This window comes from Lampetra fluviatilis, chromosome 32 (assembly GCF_964198595.1).
Source record: "Lampetra fluviatilis chromosome 32, kcLamFluv1.1, whole genome shotgun sequence".
In the NCBI taxonomy this organism is placed as follows: Eukaryota; Metazoa; Chordata; class Hyperoartia; order Petromyzontiformes; family Petromyzontidae; genus Lampetra; species Lampetra fluviatilis.
Window position 1 is genome coordinate 5,049,344 of NC_136306.1, and position 20,487 is coordinate 5,069,830.

Here is a 20,487-nt window from a genome sequence, read left to right on the forward strand (position 1 = left end):
TTCGGCTAGCTGCCAAACTAATTAAGATGGATTTAATAAACCACAAACTACCCTGAAAACCTTGGGTATAAAAAAACCCACTGAATTGTAATACATTTACTCCACGCGAAACTCTGTGTCCAAGTGGCTGTGTACTAACCATTGAGCGAGGTGTTTGTTTTCCAAGGGGAATAAACAAGCAGAAACCACAAACAAGGAAGAACGGACAGCAACAGAGATGCAAACAGAAAGGAACGGAGAACAAGACAGACAAACACGGAGGAACAGAAAGTGAGAGACAACACAGAGAAACAGAATACAAGATACATGACTACAGCACAGCGAGCTACAGTACACACAATTGCAAAAAGTGTAGCCACCTACTGGGTGAGTTGCTGCACTGCAGTTCCAAGTGGTGCAGAGATATCTTATTATTTGGGCAGCACTGGTCCGGCTAAATGAAATCTGGCTCGCCGGGATCTGGCTCGCCAAGGTTTTACTGGAGGCCGATTTTCAGATTTTTTAAAGAATAAAAATGGCAAAAAAATCTGTAATACATCCCGAGCATACATTACCAGTTGACCTGTGGCTGCATCTCTGGCACTACAGCTGTACTGCCTGCTGCACGTATTTCATTCTCTACTTCTATTACCTGAAATCAACAGGGAATCATCTTCTTGGTTCTTTCGGTAAAGTCACGTAGAAGGGAAGTAATAAAATAATAAAAATAAAACATAATAAAATAATTCTCACGACGTTTCGGCCACAACGCTTACTTCCCTTCTACGTGACTTTACCGAAAGAACCAAGAAGATGAATCCCTGCAGTTACGAAAGCTTTAAATCGAAAAATCAACAGAGAAGTTCAACCTCGATAGGCCCCGCTCCTTACTATTCATGCACCGCCCCCCCTTACTCCTTAGGCCCTACCTCGTCCTGATTAGGTTTTTCCTCTTTCATCTCCTCTTTAGGACCTGCCACCTTCTTCTTTAGGCACCACTCCTTCCCCTAGACACAAGGTTGGGCTTGTTTGGGTATTGGTAGGGGTTCTGGAATGGGTGGGGGGGCAGTGTTCGCATGCAGCAGTAGTTGTGATGGGCAGGGAAAGCAGACAGGTAAGGGTGGGGCGGGGCTTCACCATGACCAACATCTCTCCGAGCTATGTAATAATAGATTATTGGATTCAGTGGACATCGCAAATTAGTGGCCAACTGAGATACCAATTAAGAGTGTGCAAGCAAGATAAATGTGGGTCTCCGTGATCCACACTATCCGTTGCAGCATCATCGCCAGTGCGCCCATCGCCGGTTCTCACAGAACCTCTAGCCACGGTGCTGGCTGTTGCTTCCCCCACCGGCTGTGGCCGTTGTTGCTCATTTCAAAAGGCCGATCATTCGCTCGCCAAAGGATGCCGCAGATTTCCAAGGCCCGGTGTTTCCATCTTGCCACGGAGCGGCAAGCTCGCCTGCGCTCCTAATTAGCTTGCGCGCGTAGCAACCCAAACGACAGGGGGAAAAAAAAAATCCATGCTAGAAGCGGATTAAATGTGCAACAAACTACTACACGCCATTCATTAATACACGTGTGTGAATTTCGTTATCACACGTTCGCCTTGTGACAGTCAAATTGATGGATTTTTTTATTCTTAGAGCTAGAATTTAGCCAAATTAACTACAGAATCAACTCCAATGTGATGTTTTAGAGATATGATATTTATGAATAGCAATTCGTATCATGTAGGTTTATTTAGGGTGGAGCAGTGTGCTTTAAATCCGGAGTAACTAGTTCGATTCCCACCCATGGCTAACATTTGTTTCAAGTTAATTATATTTAACCAGGTGAGAACAGTGGATTGACAGAGCAAGAAAAAAAATCATTTAATTATCGTTTTTAATTATTACTCAGGGTAATGGCACATGTTTGGGGGGGTTTTGTTTAAGCACAACGAATCTTTATGTGACGTGTTTATTTGAAGCCTTGTAACGGGCCATGGATTTGTGGATTAAAATTGATTATCATCTTGAAGAATGTTCCGTCTCGTCCGATTTTCTCAGAAAGCGTGCCAATGACGCCGTTGCAATGCAGCAAAACGGCCAAAGTGATGCGTTTCGGCCATTTCATAGAAACTGTAATTTGGACGGTGACTCACGGATCGAATTACGTGTGTAAATAATTCACTATATTCTCCGATTCGCATGTTACTTTAAATCCACGGTGGCAAGATGTTAACTACCTCGCCTGGTATACAGGAGGTCGTGGGTTCGATCCCGACCCTGACGGCTCTATATTTGGAGGTTGCATGTTCTCCTCTTGGTCGTGTGGATTTTGCTATTGGTCCCCCGGGTTTTCCCTCCACATTTAGAATCAACACGCGTTTAGAGTATTTGGCTGTGATACATTTCTGCGTCATAAGCCACTTCGTGATTTGAAGCTTTTGTGACTGCAGGAATCCATACTCTTTGGTTCTTTCGGTAGAGTCACATAGTTAGAAATAAACAAATCACGACGTTTCGATCGCAACACAAGCGAACTTCATCAGGTGGGACAACCACAGCATTTTCGCTTGTGCTGCGATCGAAACATCGTGATTTGTTTATTTCTACCTACGTGACTTTACCGAAAGAACCAAAGAGTATAAGCCACTTCGTTGACCTTTCACATGCGGCCAGGTGGCTTCTGAAAAAAGCTATATAGCTCAGTGGGTCTCACCTAGTAAAATAAAAATAGTTTATGAAATCCACTCTCTCTCCGGCCTCTGTCCAAGAAGAAGGGCCATTGACCAGAATGTTGCCTATGTTTTGTTCCTTTAAAGGCCACGGTGTAATTGACGAACGTGTTTTTGTTGTTAATTGTGCACCACTGCCAGCACAGCAGCATCAGCAAATAATTGGTTAAATAATATTATGTTCCTGCACGCAAAGATAACATTGTTTGTTGAGTCTCATCGGCAAGGCCTGCTAATGCAGAAGCATCGCCAAATAATTTGAACAAATGATTAGTAAGCAAGGAACACATGGATTAGAGAATATGTGCAAGTTTCAAGTTTAGTTCAACAATGTGCAAACTCAAGATACCAAGATAGCCTCATTTGTAAGAGTGACCCGCTAATAGGTGGCGATGAACGCTATGTATAGTCCCAATTTGAGAAATTAGTAATTTGCGGGTAAGTAAAACAATTTGCCAATGTGCACGTTAAAGAGGTGATATTAACCGTGAAGGGGAGTAAGTCGGCTTGTGCCGGTCACGTCGCTAGAAGGGACGATGGCTGGTGGTCGAGACGAATGACAGAGTAGCAGGTGAAGGAGGAAACACGCCCAAGAGGACGTCGTCCTCCGCGGACATGGAATGATGACAGCAGCTCGTGTGCAGGAGCAAGATGGATTCCTGCATCAGTTGACCGCGAGAAATTGACACCCTGGGGAGGTTTACATCCGGCAGTGGATAGATTATGTCTGGTGATGGTGTGTTCATTTCTATATCTAAATCAGTTCCAAGCCTCCAGTAAATCACGTCACTTCCGTGTTGCCACCCCCATTTTGAATCCCTCCTCTCTCTCCGCCGCCCACTGTCAAAACAGACACGGCTCCTTTGCTCCCGTTTCTGTCTTATTTTTACGTACTTTTCCTCTTATTTCCCAATCCTTCTCTTCTCTCTTCCCTTTTCCCATACATTACATTCTTGACCCTATTTCCATTCCCGTAGTGTGCCAGTGGTACAAAGTTCCTCGTATCACAATATATCCTATAGATATACACACCAATACTCATTCTATCTGTACCGCAACATGAAAAAAATGAACCTCTGTGTGATTCAGATCATGTGAATTCATCGAACCGCAGAGATAGAAAATAATTTGAGGCCTAACTTTTGTCATACCACCCCCTAACTGCCAACTTAATACGAAACCATCCAACCGTCACGATGAACACATCGGACGCCTTGAGACTCATCCAATTTACACTGTAGGCTCTTCACATCCTCAACATATCGCATATATCGCAATGCACACAGTGCAAAATACACCGCATTGCTGTATTCGGGACCTAATTGACTTTGTGGTTGAAAAATCCAACAGCCACTCGCCGACTCGCTCGCTCACCTTGCCGGCGAGGTAATAACAACGCGTCGAAAATAAAGGATAGTGTTTTTGGCAGCGCTCATCCATCACATTAAATATTCAAATCGCCAAGCCGCACTTGGACCACGGATTCGTCAGCCACAATTTTAACCACCGCAAAGACGCTTTCAGGAACAAAGTGAAGACACCAAAATGTTCCTTCGATCGGGGATATTTTTTATAAATATAGATTGTCATTTCCCCACCCAAATTTATCCTGATTGTGTGCTATTGGCGCCGTGTCACGGGACGACATGTCTATTTGGAAATATAGCAGAGCAGTGTTACCCTGCATGTTAAAGAATGGCCCATTGTACCGAATATCACAGAGCCACCTCTGAAAACCCTTAAAACGGTCTTTGGTTCTTTAACATAGAGGGAAGCACTTTTCCACTTGCTCTGCAGACATGAATGGTGTTCATCACATGACAGTCAGTACAGTGTTTTAATTATCACAACTGGACGTTAGCCAAATGAAGTGCACCGTCAAATCTCCACACGTGATAACATGGTGTAATTGGAGGTGATCAAAACCTGGATTAGAACCCAGGATCTCAGTGGTACCACCTCAACTCTGATCTGCTGGATATTTTCTTTCAGTAAAAAGAAAATACACTGCAAGTCACACGCCCAAGCGTTTCTGGTAAACACATGGCGTGTGCGTCTATGTACGGACACAGATAAGAATGAGCTTAAGTGAGGAATTCCACCAAACAGCTGACCAACAGCTGTCTGTGTTCGAGCTGGGACACTGCGTTCGGAAGACAGACAATTCCTTCCGTGGCTTTGATCAGTGAAGATCACCAACAGATGAACATGAGGCCATATAATTTTCTCAAACACCAACTTAAAAAGTGTTCCAAGTCTGGTCATGCAAACCGACAGCAGTGAAACAAATAGACAACCATAAGACCCGATTTCGTCCTCATTAGGAATCATCGAAACAGCACAGTCATCAATTTACTGCCCTGTGCATCCGGGAGCCCATATATGGCGAGGGCTTACCTCCACACTGCAGGGACCTCCATTCGCACTTGCCTGAAGCAATTATAATTAAAACATAACACTTTCTGGAACGATGTGAAATGCCATTGCAACGGAAAAATGAGTGGAAACTGGAAAATATAATTTCACATGGGTTTTTTTTAACGTGCAGTCATTGGTGAAATGGGCTGAGACCATCGACTTGCTGGACTGGAGAATTAAGGTTTCATCACGGGGTGGTGACTGAACCCCAGATTAAAACCATGAGATCTCAGTGGTAGCGGCTCAATGTCCGTCACCCCAGAGCCACCAAGCCACCTCTGGATTATGCAGAATTACGAAACAACCAAATATGCTGAGCTGTCAGTTTGCTATGACGTGGCAAGCAAGATCTTTGGCGATCTCTGACTGTATGCCTGTTGGGTTCTCTGTGGGTACTCTGGTGTCCCTACCACATCATAAAGAACAACATTGGAGGTCGCTCAGCACTCCGATCTTACATTTACATGCAAATTTAATCTCTAGCCCCGCCCACTTCGCTTGTGACCCTTGGGCGACACCCAAATCAAACCTTTATAACATCCTGCCTCAGCAGCTCTCTCGCTATTTTTTTCACCTAATGACGATTGCTTGTGTTGCGATTGAAACGTCGTGATATTGTTATTATTTTTTATATCTACGTGGCTTTACCGAAAGACCCAAAGAATATGAATTCCTGCAGTCACGGAAGCTTTAAGTCAAAATTATCCACCTAATAAGGAATTGGACAAACATCCAATGTAAGGCTGAGATAAAATTTAATTATTATTTCTCCTCTGGTGCCCTCGTACCAGAGGTCGCAATCGGGTACCCGATACCCGTACCCTACCCGATACCCGGCTACCCGTACCTGGCCGGGTACGGGTACCCGTTTGTGACCCTGGTGCGGCCGGGTACGGGTAGGCCGTGAGTCACTGGTGAGTAACCGTTTGTCACTCATTTCCCAACGTCTTGTCTCTTCTCACAATTCAAGTTCCTAGAATCAATCCACCCACGCCTGCAACATGGCTTCATCCCAGAGGTTGCAATCGGGTACCCGATACCCGTACCCTACCCATACCCGGCCGGGTATCGGGTAGGTTACGGGTAACCCGTACCCGGCCGGGTACCCGTTTGCATCCCTGGTGCGGCCGGGTACGGGTACGGAATCAAAACCCGTTTGCGACCTCTGCCTCGTAGTCTGTAACTCCCATCCCCCAGCCATCTATGCTGTCGACCCCCGGCAAGTGTTCAAATCCAGTCTCAATACCTTTCTCTTCTCCTCCCCCTATGCCCGACTGCTTCTCTCTCTATAAAATATGGCCACTCTTTCTGCACAGCATTTTAAGATGTGGTCGCATTCAGACGCTATACATATATCCGCATTGTGTTGTATTGTACCGAGTCGCACAGAGATAGATCCATAGGCTCCCACAGAATCCTACGGACTTGCAGAGACCGATAAAGACTCACACAGACTATCATAGACACCGAGACCTACGACTGTGTCTCTGTACATATAATATAAACAGCCCCAATGTTTCAGCACAGCGTCTAGGAATGCGGTGGCATTTAGACACTACCGATATCCACATTGTGTTGTACAGTAATCGAACTGCACCATCACCCCACTGACCACTACCACCCCAGACGGCCATAGCGAGGATGTGAACATGATGCAGGGCTGCAAATCCCATCCTCGACATTTGGTCAATCGCGATGCTCCCAACGCCAAACCCGTAATGCAGGGCCCTCCCCCGAGATTCCCTTAAGTGCTATACAACACCAGCAGCAGAAGCGCCGCACAGTGAGTTATGTCCTAATTGCACCGCTGTCGTTGACCGGGCAGCCTGCGATTCGCATTACGCTGCATCTTTAAATAAATATGAAATAACCATTTATTTTTTGGGTTTGTCTATCGTATGCACTTGTGCACTGCTGGAAATAGTCTCCATCGGTACAGTATCTCTGGCCGGCGCTCAAACCGCCGGGCCGAGTGAAATCTGCCAGCGTTTGTCGTGGGCGGGTGAATACTTTCAAAGCGTCAATATGACAGGAAGTTTAGAGCCATCGTATATAATGAAATAGCAAGGGCTTGGTATCACCCACAAACGATTTAAAGTAATCTGCATCGCAATCGCATATCGCGCCAGTGAGATTCGATACGGAGCCGAGATTAGAAATATTTATGCAAAAAAAATCTTGTGTGCTGAAAATATGACATCATTGCATGCGCGTGATCAATATGCTTAAGTAAAAATGCCCAGAGTTTAGACAAATGGCTCCTGGTGGCACAGCAAGCTTGGCATAGTGTTTGAGGTCGTCTGGGAGTAAAATGCTCCATCATGTACAAAGGAATATTATTTTTTGGAGATTGCTGGAATTTAAACAAGCAAGTACAGAGATGGGCCTGGGTCAGGGTCTGAGACAGCATCACCAAAAATCATGGGGTTTAAATTGGTGTCAGCCAGCCACCTGCGATTAAAATGGGTTCACAAGCTCTTGTCTATTTTTGTACATGATAGCATCAATATGTTCAGGAGCTACATGAGAATGTCGAGGTCTGTTAGACACGATGAGAGGACTTCAGGAAGGAGTTTGTGTAGTCTTGCTATTTCTCCTCCGTTGACGGAGCACAGACTAGTGCTTTACTGTATGGTCCATAGTTTGGGTTGCATGACTGCACAAATTAAAATGGAACAATAAGTCATCATTGAATTTAGTTTTTCGATTAATTCTGCATACTGCAGCCACGGACTAGGTTTGATTGCCATGTAACAAGCGCCTCTATAGCAGAGCTTGCGGATTAGGTGCGCCACCTGCTTCGTGTGGTCAGACGCACCGCCCAAAAAAGCATGAGAGCCACACGAAGGAGAACTCGGCAGTAGTTCTGTCGATTCAACTTCTCGAGGCCATTCTCTCGCACAAGGTAATCAACCACATTTTGATCTCTTCGCCTGGAAAAAGGGCCATTGCCCGAAAAAATTAACGATACATTTTATTTTAGACCAGTGCTGTTGCCCGAATGTGCAGAACCATTGTTATCTGTGCTCGTGCATCACTGCCAACAGCAGTGTCACACGTTTTCCAGTGAGAGCTCGCAATGGGAATTTTTGAGGTCTCATGATGTGACACTGATAGCGCAATTGCAAGATAATTGCGGACTACACTTTTGTTTTTTAAACAGGCGAAACACAGACCACTGTTGCCCCACAGGCAAAAACTGCTTTTTAATCGTAACTGACCCCAGGTCTGTATGGCAGTGGTGCCAAGAATTCAGTCTTGCTTGCGCAAACAAATATGTAAACAATCGACATGACTTCCCTTCCCCCGCCCAGCACCCCATTTCCAAACAACTAATATATGATAGAAAATCCCAGCATAACATACAAGGCAACAATGCCGCCGGCAGTGGCACACGGAACGCGATTCGACGCTGGCAGCGATTCAAACCCGGCGTTAGAGTAAGGCAGAGGCTGCGTGTAAAGCAGCCGTGACGTGCTAATCGCACAGCGCCAACCTTAACCTCCGCCGCGTGTAATTCACTCAAAAACTGTACTGGGCGGCGCGCAATGATTCAACCTTCAGTCTGTGACCCCGTCGGATCTCGCAAATTAAGCGGGGTTAAGCCTGGATAGCGCTTGGATGGGTGACCCCAATGTATTCCAGGTTTAGGGGAGCGTGGCCCTTGTGACAATGCACGGCTAGATCAGGGTCACTCCCAAACCCTGCGTGGGTCGTGGAAGTTATTTGACATCACCGCACTGACGGTCAGTGCGGGTTGGTGAGGGCAGGCAGCATAAACACTGGAACATAGAAGTACAGTACAAGAATGGCTGTACTGCAAACCACGACGCAGTCCCAAAGCTGCTGATGACAACCTGTTTGTGCATGGTGGTCACCCGTAAAAACACTATCCAGGCTCAAACCCGCATAGCTTCTGAGATCTGAAAAGATCAAGCGCTACTCTGAGTGATTTCGTCATCGGCCAAGTCAACACAGACTTCCTTATAATCAAGCGTGCCCCCACGCTACACGAGATTTATATATTGGCATCAACACGCTTACTGTACTCTCTTGATCATGAGACTAATGTCTTACCCCGTGTTTTAAATCCAAAGTTGAGAGTGTGTCTTACAATCTGGTGTGTGTGTGTTCGACCAGATGTTTTATAACTTTTGTGACACCGGGCGCAAGTTTGGGGCGTGCATCCTACTTTGAGGCATCTTATAATCCAGAGAACATGGTGTTAATGGGCTAACTAGGAGCCGTTGCATAACCTTTCAACACCACAACAATTAACGGACCCAGCTTGATGATTGCGCAACAACGGATTGCACCAAGGTGGCCGTCTCTTAGATAGGCGTCATCTCAGCGGGAATGCGTGCAGCACTTTAAGAGCGCACGGAAAAGGTAGCATGCATAATTGACGAGAGCGGGGCGCATTACCCATGCACGTTTGCAAAAAAAGTGAAGGTCATTGTCAGATTTGCTATTGATCCCAAAGAGCAAGACGCCACATGCCGCGAGGTTGCGGGAAGGGTCGTGCTTTCCAAAACGTTTCCGATTACAGGAGCGATGATTGCCAAGGTCTTCACGGTTTGGCACGGGGCCACGGTGCCACATTGTCGACAATGTGTAGTGACGTGCTTCATCACGTGCAATATACCGTTTTATTTCTTAGTTACACGACTACCTGCACAGATGTGGACAAAGCAGATAATTTGTGCAATTTCAAGAGCGATTTTGGTTCCGCGAATAATCAATCAGGTGTGGGGACCTGGCCTTAGGCATGCATCACCATTAGGGGTACGACTATTCAATACGTTAATATCGATTCCTATGCTCAAGATATTCAATTAGGTAGACTTCACCATCGTCATCAGCCATTGTCTATCCACTGTTGGATGAAGGCCTCCTCACGCCGTCCCCAACCTCAAAGGTCGCGTGGCAGAATTACCCATCCCACTCATGCAAAAGAACTGATCTCATCGCTCCATCTCCGTGGCGGGCACATTCTTGTACGCTTGTCCTCCTTTGGCTCCCATCCCCTGGCTATCACACCCTGGCGCTTACAACTGCAGAGCTCGTTGCGATGACGCTGATTCCGCGTGTATTAATGGTCATGGTGCGCCTTCAATCCCTCATCGACCAACACCCCTCCCCAGTCAAATATACTCTAACCTGACAAGTCACACACAAACACCGACTGGGAAACACCAAATCCCGCACGGAGGTGTGACGTGAGGACTGGCGCTTCAAAAACCCTGTGCCGGCACTGCCACTAGGTTCACAGCTCCGTTATTTCATCCTCGTGATCGTCGTCATCATCTCAGATTATGAACAAGCTCAGATTTGCTGACGATGAGTTATGACAACCAATGGAAGTGAACTTTAGAAAATAACTCAAACACTTAACAAACGGCCACTGTGGAACTCAGGATAAAAATGAGAAAAAACTGTGGCTCCTCCGTGTCCCAGCAGAATCCGCGCTCGGTATCCGTGACCCTAAAGCCATCGAGATAATAGCGGAGGGGGTAGCCTCTGCTCGTCCATCTTTGATTCTCCACGCATCCACGGACACAAACGCGCCGTTGTATTTTTGGCCGTGACGCACACACAAAGCGGCTAACGGGGCCTGGGCGGATCCCACTAGCACACCCGCACACCCGCCCGCCCTCTCGCTCGTCCACACGCCCGTTCTTCCGTCCATGGGCGAGAATACTCATGGGATAGCGCAAGGGCGGTTCCTCTCCACCACAAAGGCGAGCATGAGGAAAGGAGGATGATGGGGGGGGTGAGTCCCATCACATGAGCAGCTGGCCGGACAAACACTGTTCGTCAGGAGTGCTGCGTATGACCTGTCACACTGATGCCAGATTGTTTGGAGGGAAAGGCAATGGCCAGCCATGCAAGTGCTCGCCGAGGCGCACGGGCAGCCAGTGGCTAACCATGCAAGCAGCTAGACGTACAGATGGCAAGCCATATTAATGGCTAGGGTATAGTTGGGTAGCCACATTAATATACATGTGGACAAGACGGCTAGCATATAAATGGCATGGCCATATTTGTGGTTAGCACACAGATGGCTGGCCAAATGAGAAACTCCCATACATTGGGCTGGAAATATAAATGGCCGATTGTATAGAGCCACACACCTTGGCTGGATGCACAAATGATTGGCCAGGGATGAGTGAATGCCAACGCCTATGTAACTGTTGAGACAGCTGATAACACAAAATAGCCTGAACAGACTGTTTGGATAAGTGCTATTAGCAAGCACCTATGAAGCCCGGAATGGCAAATACCACATCTGGCCATATTTGTCTCCCCAGTGTACTAAATTAAGGCTGAGTTGACCTCGGGGAAACCAAGGACCTGTTTAGATATTTGTCACCGATGTTGACTGCGAGCAAGAATCCAACTTTGTTCGTCACGTTCGTAGCAGTGCGCTGACTCACAATCACAATATTTATTTATACTGGAGGAATCCGATGAGCAATAAAGCTCTTTCTCACAGATGCCCAGTAGATGAGAAGTGGTGCAGTCAAAACCACAGTACTACCGCGCCACCCTCCCCATTCTTTGTCTTCGCTGATAAGACACAACAACAACCGCCATTCGCCACTAAGTGGCGGTGACGTCACCACGACGCTTGTGTCAGGCCATGTGCACCTTGAGGCCACGTGAAGTGCTCACCGATGGGACTTTGCCCAGATCTTTGAAGGATTTGTGAGCTCCTCACACAATACAGCCTGGTTATACCCAGGATGGATCGTAGGCAGGCCAGCCTAAATGTTTCTAACCGGTGAAGTTGCTCCATTAGGGGGGTCCACGTTTTGCAAGCGTAGAGAAGGGAGGGAATGACCGTGGCCGAGAAGACCTGAAGCTTCGTGCGGAGCGACAGACCAGGTAAGACGCGCACGTGCACACACACACACCCACTTGAGACACTATAAACACTAAACAGCCACTTCAAGGAAGAACAGCATGGCAATGCCTGGAGTAGGCAACACAGAGTAGGCTTCTGGATGGATTTCTGAACAGCAAATTATTGTTGTTGTCCGCCCAGCAGTGCAAGGTTCCGTCGAATATCCCAGGGTTTCTCCCGCTTATGGAAAAATTGTTACAGGTCAAACTTTCTATGCAACACCATCCTAAAACGAATTTGTAACTCTGCAAGTTCCTTTGTTCCTAAAAGTTAATTATACACATTGAGTAGCTAGCTGGCTGCCAGGCCAGGATTTGTCGATCGTGCGCATTTCATTTAAACAATGGTGCAAAGTTTCTTAAGTCTTCTGGCCTATAGCAGTATAAATGGGTACACAAATCCAGACAATCGGGAGGTGCCAGTCACCTTCCTGGGAACTCTTGGTTCGCAGATGCAACGCGCTCGCGCTCATTGGCCGAGCATGACGTCAATCGCCGCGGCGAGGGCTCTCGGCGGCTGTCTTAACGGTTCCGTTCGATAAGAACAAACGTCCGTGCCACCTTGTAGCGCCACGGCAGAGCGCTCCGCCACCACTAAACACACCCACCGGTGTTTTTTTTACTTTTACGTGTAATTCATGCGATAAGAGGCTAATTGGGTGTGCAGTCATCCAAAGTCAGATTCATCAACTGAGTAACGCTTTACAATTCACAGCTCTTCATCGGGATCTTTCAGCAGGAGGAATCCGATGAGCTATGAAGCTCTTTTTGACAGATCACGAATGGATGAAAGTCTTCCCACTACGCCTTTTGGCCATGGGGGTTACTTGACCATACTTCACCACGCTGGTCAGTGCGAGTTTGGAGAGGTGAGGTGGCCAGAAATGGTTCAGACATCACTCGCCACTGGTGTTAGCTGGGCTGCAATCACACTCAGGCATCGGGGTTCGAAGCGCAATTGCACTAACCATTGTGCAACTGCTCCAGCAAATATTAAACCAGGTCCGATTACGTTGAGACTTACAGTTCATTTTTGAAGAAATAACCAGACTCATAAAAAAGCATACTGCAAATAGCGGGACAATCAACCTCAACAAATCAAAGCAATCACCATTAGAAATGAGAATTACATTTTTTAAAATTCTGACATTTCATTTTTTTAAAGTAATTCTCATCAGGCTCAATGAGGTAAAGTGCAGTCTCCAACTCTTTACTATCCACCCTTGACTGTACGTTCTCTTCATGTGCTATGAAGGGCCATTGGCCAAAATGTCGCCTATTATGTATTTTCCTTTTAAGGCCACACAGTGTTGCTGACCAATGCGGTGTGTTCGTTGTTACACATTGTGCTTGTGCACCAGTGCCAACGCAGCAACATCACCAAAGAATGTTTAATCATCAGCCACGGTCAATCCACTGCTGGATGAAGGCCCCTCCCCAAGCTGCCACCATCTCTCAATATCCCGTGATGCAACAATCTAGGGACTGTTGGTTCGCAGATGTTTAACGATGACATCAGCCCATACGAGCTGATGTCATTGTTCCGTCTCCTTGGTGGATACAAAAAAAGAGAAAACCTATTTAAAATGTAAATTACATGTACAATTAAAATGTACATTTTAAACGAGATTACATAACAGCTCAAAAACATTTGCATTGGTATTGTCTGAATCTAGTCAATGGTACTCAGCTAAGGTCTGTCTGGCCCATGTAAAGGACAACTATGGACCCTCTTGTTGGCGTCTCCCACAAACCTGAATATCCACAGATAAACGCGAATAAATAGTATGATTCTGGTGGATGTGGGTAAGAACTATTATTAGCCGCAGAAAGGGCCAAAACTTTATGAACTTTTACACTACCGGGAAACCAATTCCGGCCAAATTTTAATCATGGATTACAGGAAGAATCAGCTAAATAGGAATGATTGCGTATCGATTGGAGGCAAAAAAAACAGTGGGTTGTTATGGCCCGTGCGACTTTTCCAGCTGGAACAAAGTTCAGAAAAATCAACGTTAACTTAAATATCTAAAGTTTACATTTGGGCTATTGGCAATTATACCAATCAGAGAGCGCCATGGGGACTGATTATGGGTGCTGAATTAATGATGGTGCCTGATAACTTGGGAGGTTTGTTTATAAGATGATGCTTATTACATAACTGATGATGGTGCCGGATGCTGATGATGCTTATAATGCTGCTGATCATTATCATCATCACCCATCATATGAATGATGATCAAGCTGCTGCTGATGATTTGTTAATAATGACCACCGGGTTACTGATGATCAAGATTATGATTGTTCCCACTGGTGCTGATAATAGCAATAAAAAAGCTGATTAATACTTATCATGATCATCATGCTGATGATGATAAAAGTGATGATCAAAGTACTGCTGCTGTTCATGATTATAGTGGTGGTGAGTCATTCATGTTGTCCATTAATGCTGCTACTCATGACGATAATAACGATGATGGTAATCCATGTTGATGCCGATTATGATGATCGAAGTATTTTTTTTATAATGCTGCTGATTGTAGTCAGCGTACTGTATATGGTAATGATGATGGTCAATTATGATGATGCTGACGAGTCATTGGTAAAGGTTCTGCTGCTGCTGATGATGAACGATTGTCATTCAGGAACACGCTTACACTTATTGATTATTATTAATGGTAATTTCTTATGTTGATACTGCTCCTGCCGATGATGATGTTCAATAACGATGCTGCTGCTGCTGCTAATAACGATGGCCATCTGTGATAATGACCCTTCATGATATTGCTGCTGTTCAAGGTAATCATTAATGCCAATGCTTATGGTGATGCTGATAATACTGCAGTGCCCATTTCAACTGGAACTGTGCTGCTGATTAAACTGGTGATGATCCTGATGATTAAACTGATGATGCTGCTGCTGTTCCTGATGTTATGTGAATGCTGCTGCTGCTGCTACTGTGAATTTCTTATACTGTTGATTCTGCTACTAATTCTGCTACTGACTCTGCTGCTGATTCTGCTGCTGATTCTGCTGCTGATTCTGCTGCTGATTCTGCTGCTGATTCTGCTGCTGATTCTGCTGCTGATTCTGCTGCTGATTCTGCTGCTGATTCTGCTGCTGATTCTGCTGCTGATTCTGCTGATTCTGCTGCTGATTCTGCTGCTGATTCTGCTGCTGATTCTGCTGCTGCCCGATGATAACTCAGATGTGACCGATACTGCTGATGCTACGGACTGCTGCCGTCGATTCTAGGACTGCTGTTACTGCTGATGATGCCGTTTCTGCCAATTCCGCTGATGCTTCTAATAGCGATGCCTGATATTGCTTCTGCTCATAATTCTGCTACTGCCAATTCTGTTGCTGCTGCTGCTGATACCGCTGCCTGACGCAGCATCTGATTCTGCAGATTCTTCGACTGCTGCTCATGATGCCGATGCTGCTATCGGATCCCCTCAGCCCACCGCCGTCCACCCCTCTCCCCAGCCCATACGCACCTCCTGCAGGTGCAGCAGCTCGTGTCGGATGGCTTCGTGCTCGGCCTCCAACTCGTCGTATCTCGCCTGCACCGTCTGCCGCTCCTCCAGCACGGCCAGCCCGTACTCGGCAGCCTGCACCTTCTCCCGGCTCGCCTCGGACAGCTCGCGGCTCAGCCGGGTCACCTCGGCCCGCAGTGTCTCCACCTCGTCCGCGGCCTCCATGCCGGCCGCCGGTTGTTCGTCTCCTTCACCAGCAGTTGAAATGAAATCGAGAAAATTTATGATTTTTTTTGCCGTTTTTAGGAACCCGATTTTAACGCCGTTGCGCGCTGCATTTTTTCCTCGAGCCTTTGCACATTTTTGTTTATTTTATTCGGTTCTATTTGTATGCTGTTTTGTTTTCAAGCCGGCAGCTGCATTCGAAACACGGAGCCGCAGTTGCATTCAGCCGCCATTTCCCGCGAAGCCGGCTCCAGTCACCGCTACTCCCGCCCACCTCGCCCCTGACCCCGCCCACCTCGCCCCTGACCCCGCCCACCTCGCCCCTGACCCCGCCTATATAGTCAGTTACACCGCCCACCTCGCTCGTTTCCCCGCCCACCTCGATCATTGCCCCGCCCAACTCACCCGTTACTCCGCCCACCTCGTCCGTTACCTCGCCCACCTCGTCCGTTACCCCGCCCACCTCGATCATTGCCCCGCCCACCTCAACCGTTACCCCGCCCACCCGCGTCCGTTACCCCGCCCACCTCATCCGTTACCCCGCCCACCTCGATCATTGCCCCGCCCACCTCAACCGTTACACCACCCACCGCGTCCGTTACCTCGCCCACCTCAACCGTTACCCCGCCCACCCGCGTCCGTTACACCGCCCACCTCGTCCGTTACCCCGCCCACCTCGATCATTGCCCCGCCCACCTCAACCGTTACCCCGCCCACCTGCGTCCGTTACCCCGCCCACCTCGACCGTTACCCCACCCACCAGCGTCCGTTACCCCACCCGCCTCGTCCGTTGCTGTTCGCCTTTTGGCGTCCTCTGGTCTAATAACGCCGTTTGAGACGAGGCTCAAAAGAAAGCTGTCTCTGGTGTGGACCAATCAGTTTAACAGACAATGCATATATTATCATTCTGACCACAAGTATTGTGGTTAATGCAGAAATGATTCCTCGTAAAAGGTTTCAGTTTGGTGTTTTAACATCTCAACACCTGTTTTGTTGCCAGAAAAAGGGGAAAACCTATTCTCATCTTTTGGTACTGGCAAAGGAGGTCCCATGTCGTATGAATTACTCTACATGGAGATACTGTTAGGTTGACACAACGAACACAAATACACTCAACACGTTCGTCAGTAACACTGCTCGCCCTTTAAAGTAAACATATATAATCGGCAACGTTTTGGGCAAGTCTTCATAATAGCACTTAACATGGGTCCCAGACAGAGTGGATAAATATAATCAGAGTTAAAGACTGCACTTCTTTACACTATGGAGTCTGATGAGAATAACATATTTGGGGAAAAGATTCTGATCATTTTTGTTTAATAGAGTTATGAATAATGACCTACTTATTAAAGGCAACTATTTTGTATTACTCGACAGTATAGACCACGACCATCACTCCCAGGCACTTCCGGTCGACAGGATTTTAAAACGTACATTTAAAAAATCATCAGCGTAGTTGTGGAGAATACTGTAGAAGTAAAAAAAATAAGCATTCATACTATATCTCTTGATTTAAAGCTTTCGTGACTGCAGGGATTCATAGTCTTGGTTCTTTCGGTAAAGTCACGTAGAAGGGAAATAAGAAAGAACCAAGAATATGAATCCTACATCTTCATATATCTGTCCCTTTACGTAAAAACATGTTTTACATATTCTTAGGTTTTTTCGGTAAAGTCACGTAGGTAAAAATTTAAAATTAATAAAAGTAAAATAAAAATAAAATAAAATGTTTTACATACTCTTAGTTCTTTCGGTAAATTCACGTAGGTAAAAAATGAAATAAAAATTTATAAAAAAGAATTTCATTTTTTACCTACGTGACTTTGCCGAAAGAACTAAGAGTATGAATCCTTGCAGTCACGAAAGCTTCAAATCTATGTTTAACATACCCCATTAGCCACACGGCTTTGTTGTGAGTGCAGCAATTGGTTCAAGGCGAGAACAACTGAACCGGTTTCGACATTCAGTGCCTCATCAGCGGCAGTCAGGTTCAATCAATGCTGGTGAGCTGCCCGGTGAATAGCTGTCAACCCATACGGTTTACCCTATTATTGTACATGGAAATTGAGTTTTCAGGTCCATACGGCGTACATCCGTTTCAAAACGAGCAAAAAAAACGTGTCCATTTGTTTGAATGAACGTTGAGATTTAGAAGGGCACGGAGTGACCCAATAAGGTCTGAATTATACTCTTTGGTTCTTTCGGTAACAGTCACGTAGGTGAAAATAAAATACAAAATGAAAACAACTAAATTAAATCACGACGTTTCGGGCGCAACACAAGCGTCCTTCATCAGGTGGATACCACCACAGCGAAAACTTAAAATCTAGAAGGTCTGAATTGGTCTGTAATAAGCTAGGCGCTGATAAGGGGTTGACAGGCATGCGGGTGTGTTTCTAGGTAAGCACCCGTTCTGTTAGATTTGCGTCCTAACCCATACCTCAAAGGACTCGTATCAATTATAGACGAGTAATTCTTGCATATACACATCTGGCAATAAATAAAACATCTGTCAGCTCACCAGATGTTGTAGGTAAGGGCCACCACTATGTTAGATGTGGTTCTTAACTCATTCACTTATCTTACTGGACCCACAAAGAGGGTGCTTGTACTCAGACGTCTGGGGCCGTCCATAAATGACGTCACTCACCTAGGGTGGGGGGGGGGTCAGACATTTGTGACGATGTGTGACGAGGGGGAGGGGGGGTTGAGAAATGTGACGTCACATCAAAATGCACAACTTTAAATAAATATCGACAGCACGTTCTACTTAATTAAATAGACTTTTTAATAAATGTTTTCTCCTACAACATCAGAGTGCAGCGCCACATTAAATACGCACTACAATGACAATAGTTGAAATCGATTTGAAGCATGTGTTTTTTTGGGGGGGGGGGGGGTGGCAGAACTTTGTGACGTCATATTTGAGGGGGGGTCTGACTTTTTGTGACGCCGTGTGACGAGGGGGGGGGGGGTAAAAAATCGTCCAAAATCGCGTGACGTCATTTATGGACGGCCCCTCTGTCAGCTTCCCCAGCCAGTGACACAAGCGAGCCTGACTGCAGCTGATGAGACACTGAATGTGGAAACCGGCCCAAAAGTTGTGCTTGTTTAGAGCTAATGCTCGCTGCAAGTATACATAGGGCTTGTTGGCTGCTGGGATGTGAAAAATAAACTTTTATTTCTTTATGTGGAGGGGCAGATGTTTGTAGGAGACATCGTCTTGGGCTCAGTAACGATACACCACTTTGTTGAGCTATCATTTTTGGCCAAGGTCGTTTATAAAAAATAAAGTTAATAGCTCAGTGGGCTTTACCTGGTAAAAAAAAGAGTTCAGTGTATATTTATATATATTTAAAAGGGATTTGTTTACCTTTCCTATACTTTGCACTCATATCGTATTTTTGTATTGTTTGTTGTTGTAACGTTCATGACCCGCCCCAACGGGACATCTATGAAAAAGAGCTTTGCAGTTCATCGGATTCCTCCAGTATAAATAAATAAATATTTAATTTCCATGTAAAGCTTTCGTGACTGCAGGGATTCATCTTCTTGGTTCTTTCGGTAAAGTCACGTAGAATGGAAATAATAAAATAAGAGGGGAAAAAGAACAAAATAATTAATTTATAACGGGTTATTTTTATTATTTTATTATTTCCATAATTATTTTATGTTTTATTTTTATTATTTTATTATTTCCATTCTACGTGACTTTACCGAAAGAACCAAGAAAATAAATATTGAATAATAAAAACCTACAACGCTTAGGCGACGCTCCTTCCTGATGGACGCTTCCATTGGATACAGGCCATCTTATGGGCGGGGCCAGACGAGAGAACTCGCTAGTGATTGGCTGGTGCTAGTTTCGTCTCCGCCCCATTATTCGCGATGACCAATAGCAGGCGTCGATTGAGAGAGCCGCGCTTATGTGCGTTAGGCAATGTAATGTTATGTTTGTCCACGTTGTTTGCTGTGTGAGGAATGCCAAACACCGGGGGCGTAAACATTCACGTTATAAATTAACTCACCACCGAGTTCATTTGGAATGAGGTCAACAGTGGGTTCCCACTACCAAGGGTTTTGTGAGGAAGGTGACGTGGTCAGAATGAGCTGGACAAAGGAAAGGGAAGGATGTTAAGGCGCCTTTTTATGTAATTGTGTGTAGGGGCCGTCCATAAATGACGTCACGCGATTTTGGACGATTTTTGACCCCCCCCCCTCGTTAGATGGCGTCACAAAAAGTCAGACCCCCCTTCAAATATGACGTCACAAAGCTCTGCCCCCCCCCCCAACCATATTTCCATTTTGAAAATAAAACATCCTTCAAATCGCTTTAAACTATTGTCATTGTAGTGCGTATTTAATGTGGCGCTGCACTCTGATGTTGTAGGAGTGTTGTTATAACAATTAGTGTTGTTATAACAATTCTATATTTATTTAAATGTGCGCATTTTGATGTGACGTCACATTTCTCAAACCCCCCCCTCACCATTGGAACCCCCCCCCCCTCGTCACAAATGTCTGACCCCCCCCCCAAGTGCGTGACGTCATTTATGGACGGCCCCGTAATGCTTCTTCTTTCGTTTGGCGGGAAGATTGTTCATAATAATGGTCGCGAAAGCCTACGTGTTAAACTGGGAAGATTGTTCGGGAAAGTCCACGTGTTCATGTTATTAACACTTTTCAACTAAAGTCGAAATTGTTAAGACTGCTCACGTGTGTCCCGTCTGTAACGGAGGATAACCCGTAAAAGACGCTA

The 20,487-nt window shown here is 45.9% G+C and overlaps 1 protein-coding gene across 7 annotated transcripts in view; it reads right to left on the bottom strand.

Moving 5' to 3' along the window:
* LOC144943670 (protein bicaudal D homolog 2-like) overlaps positions 1-15,973 on the bottom strand; it is a 56,178-nt gene extending 40,205 nt beyond the window's left edge. For all 7 annotated transcript variants that reach the window (XM_078871371.1, XM_078871374.1, XM_078871372.1 and 4 more), the window contains exon 1: positions 15,525-15,973. In XM_078871371.1, the coding sequence (XP_078727497.1) occupies positions 15,525-15,728 (204 nt within the window). In that variant the 5' untranslated portion in view covers positions 15,729-15,973. The remainder of the gene's footprint in view (positions 1-15,524) is intronic.
* Positions 15,974-20,487: the final 4,514 nt, after the last annotated feature.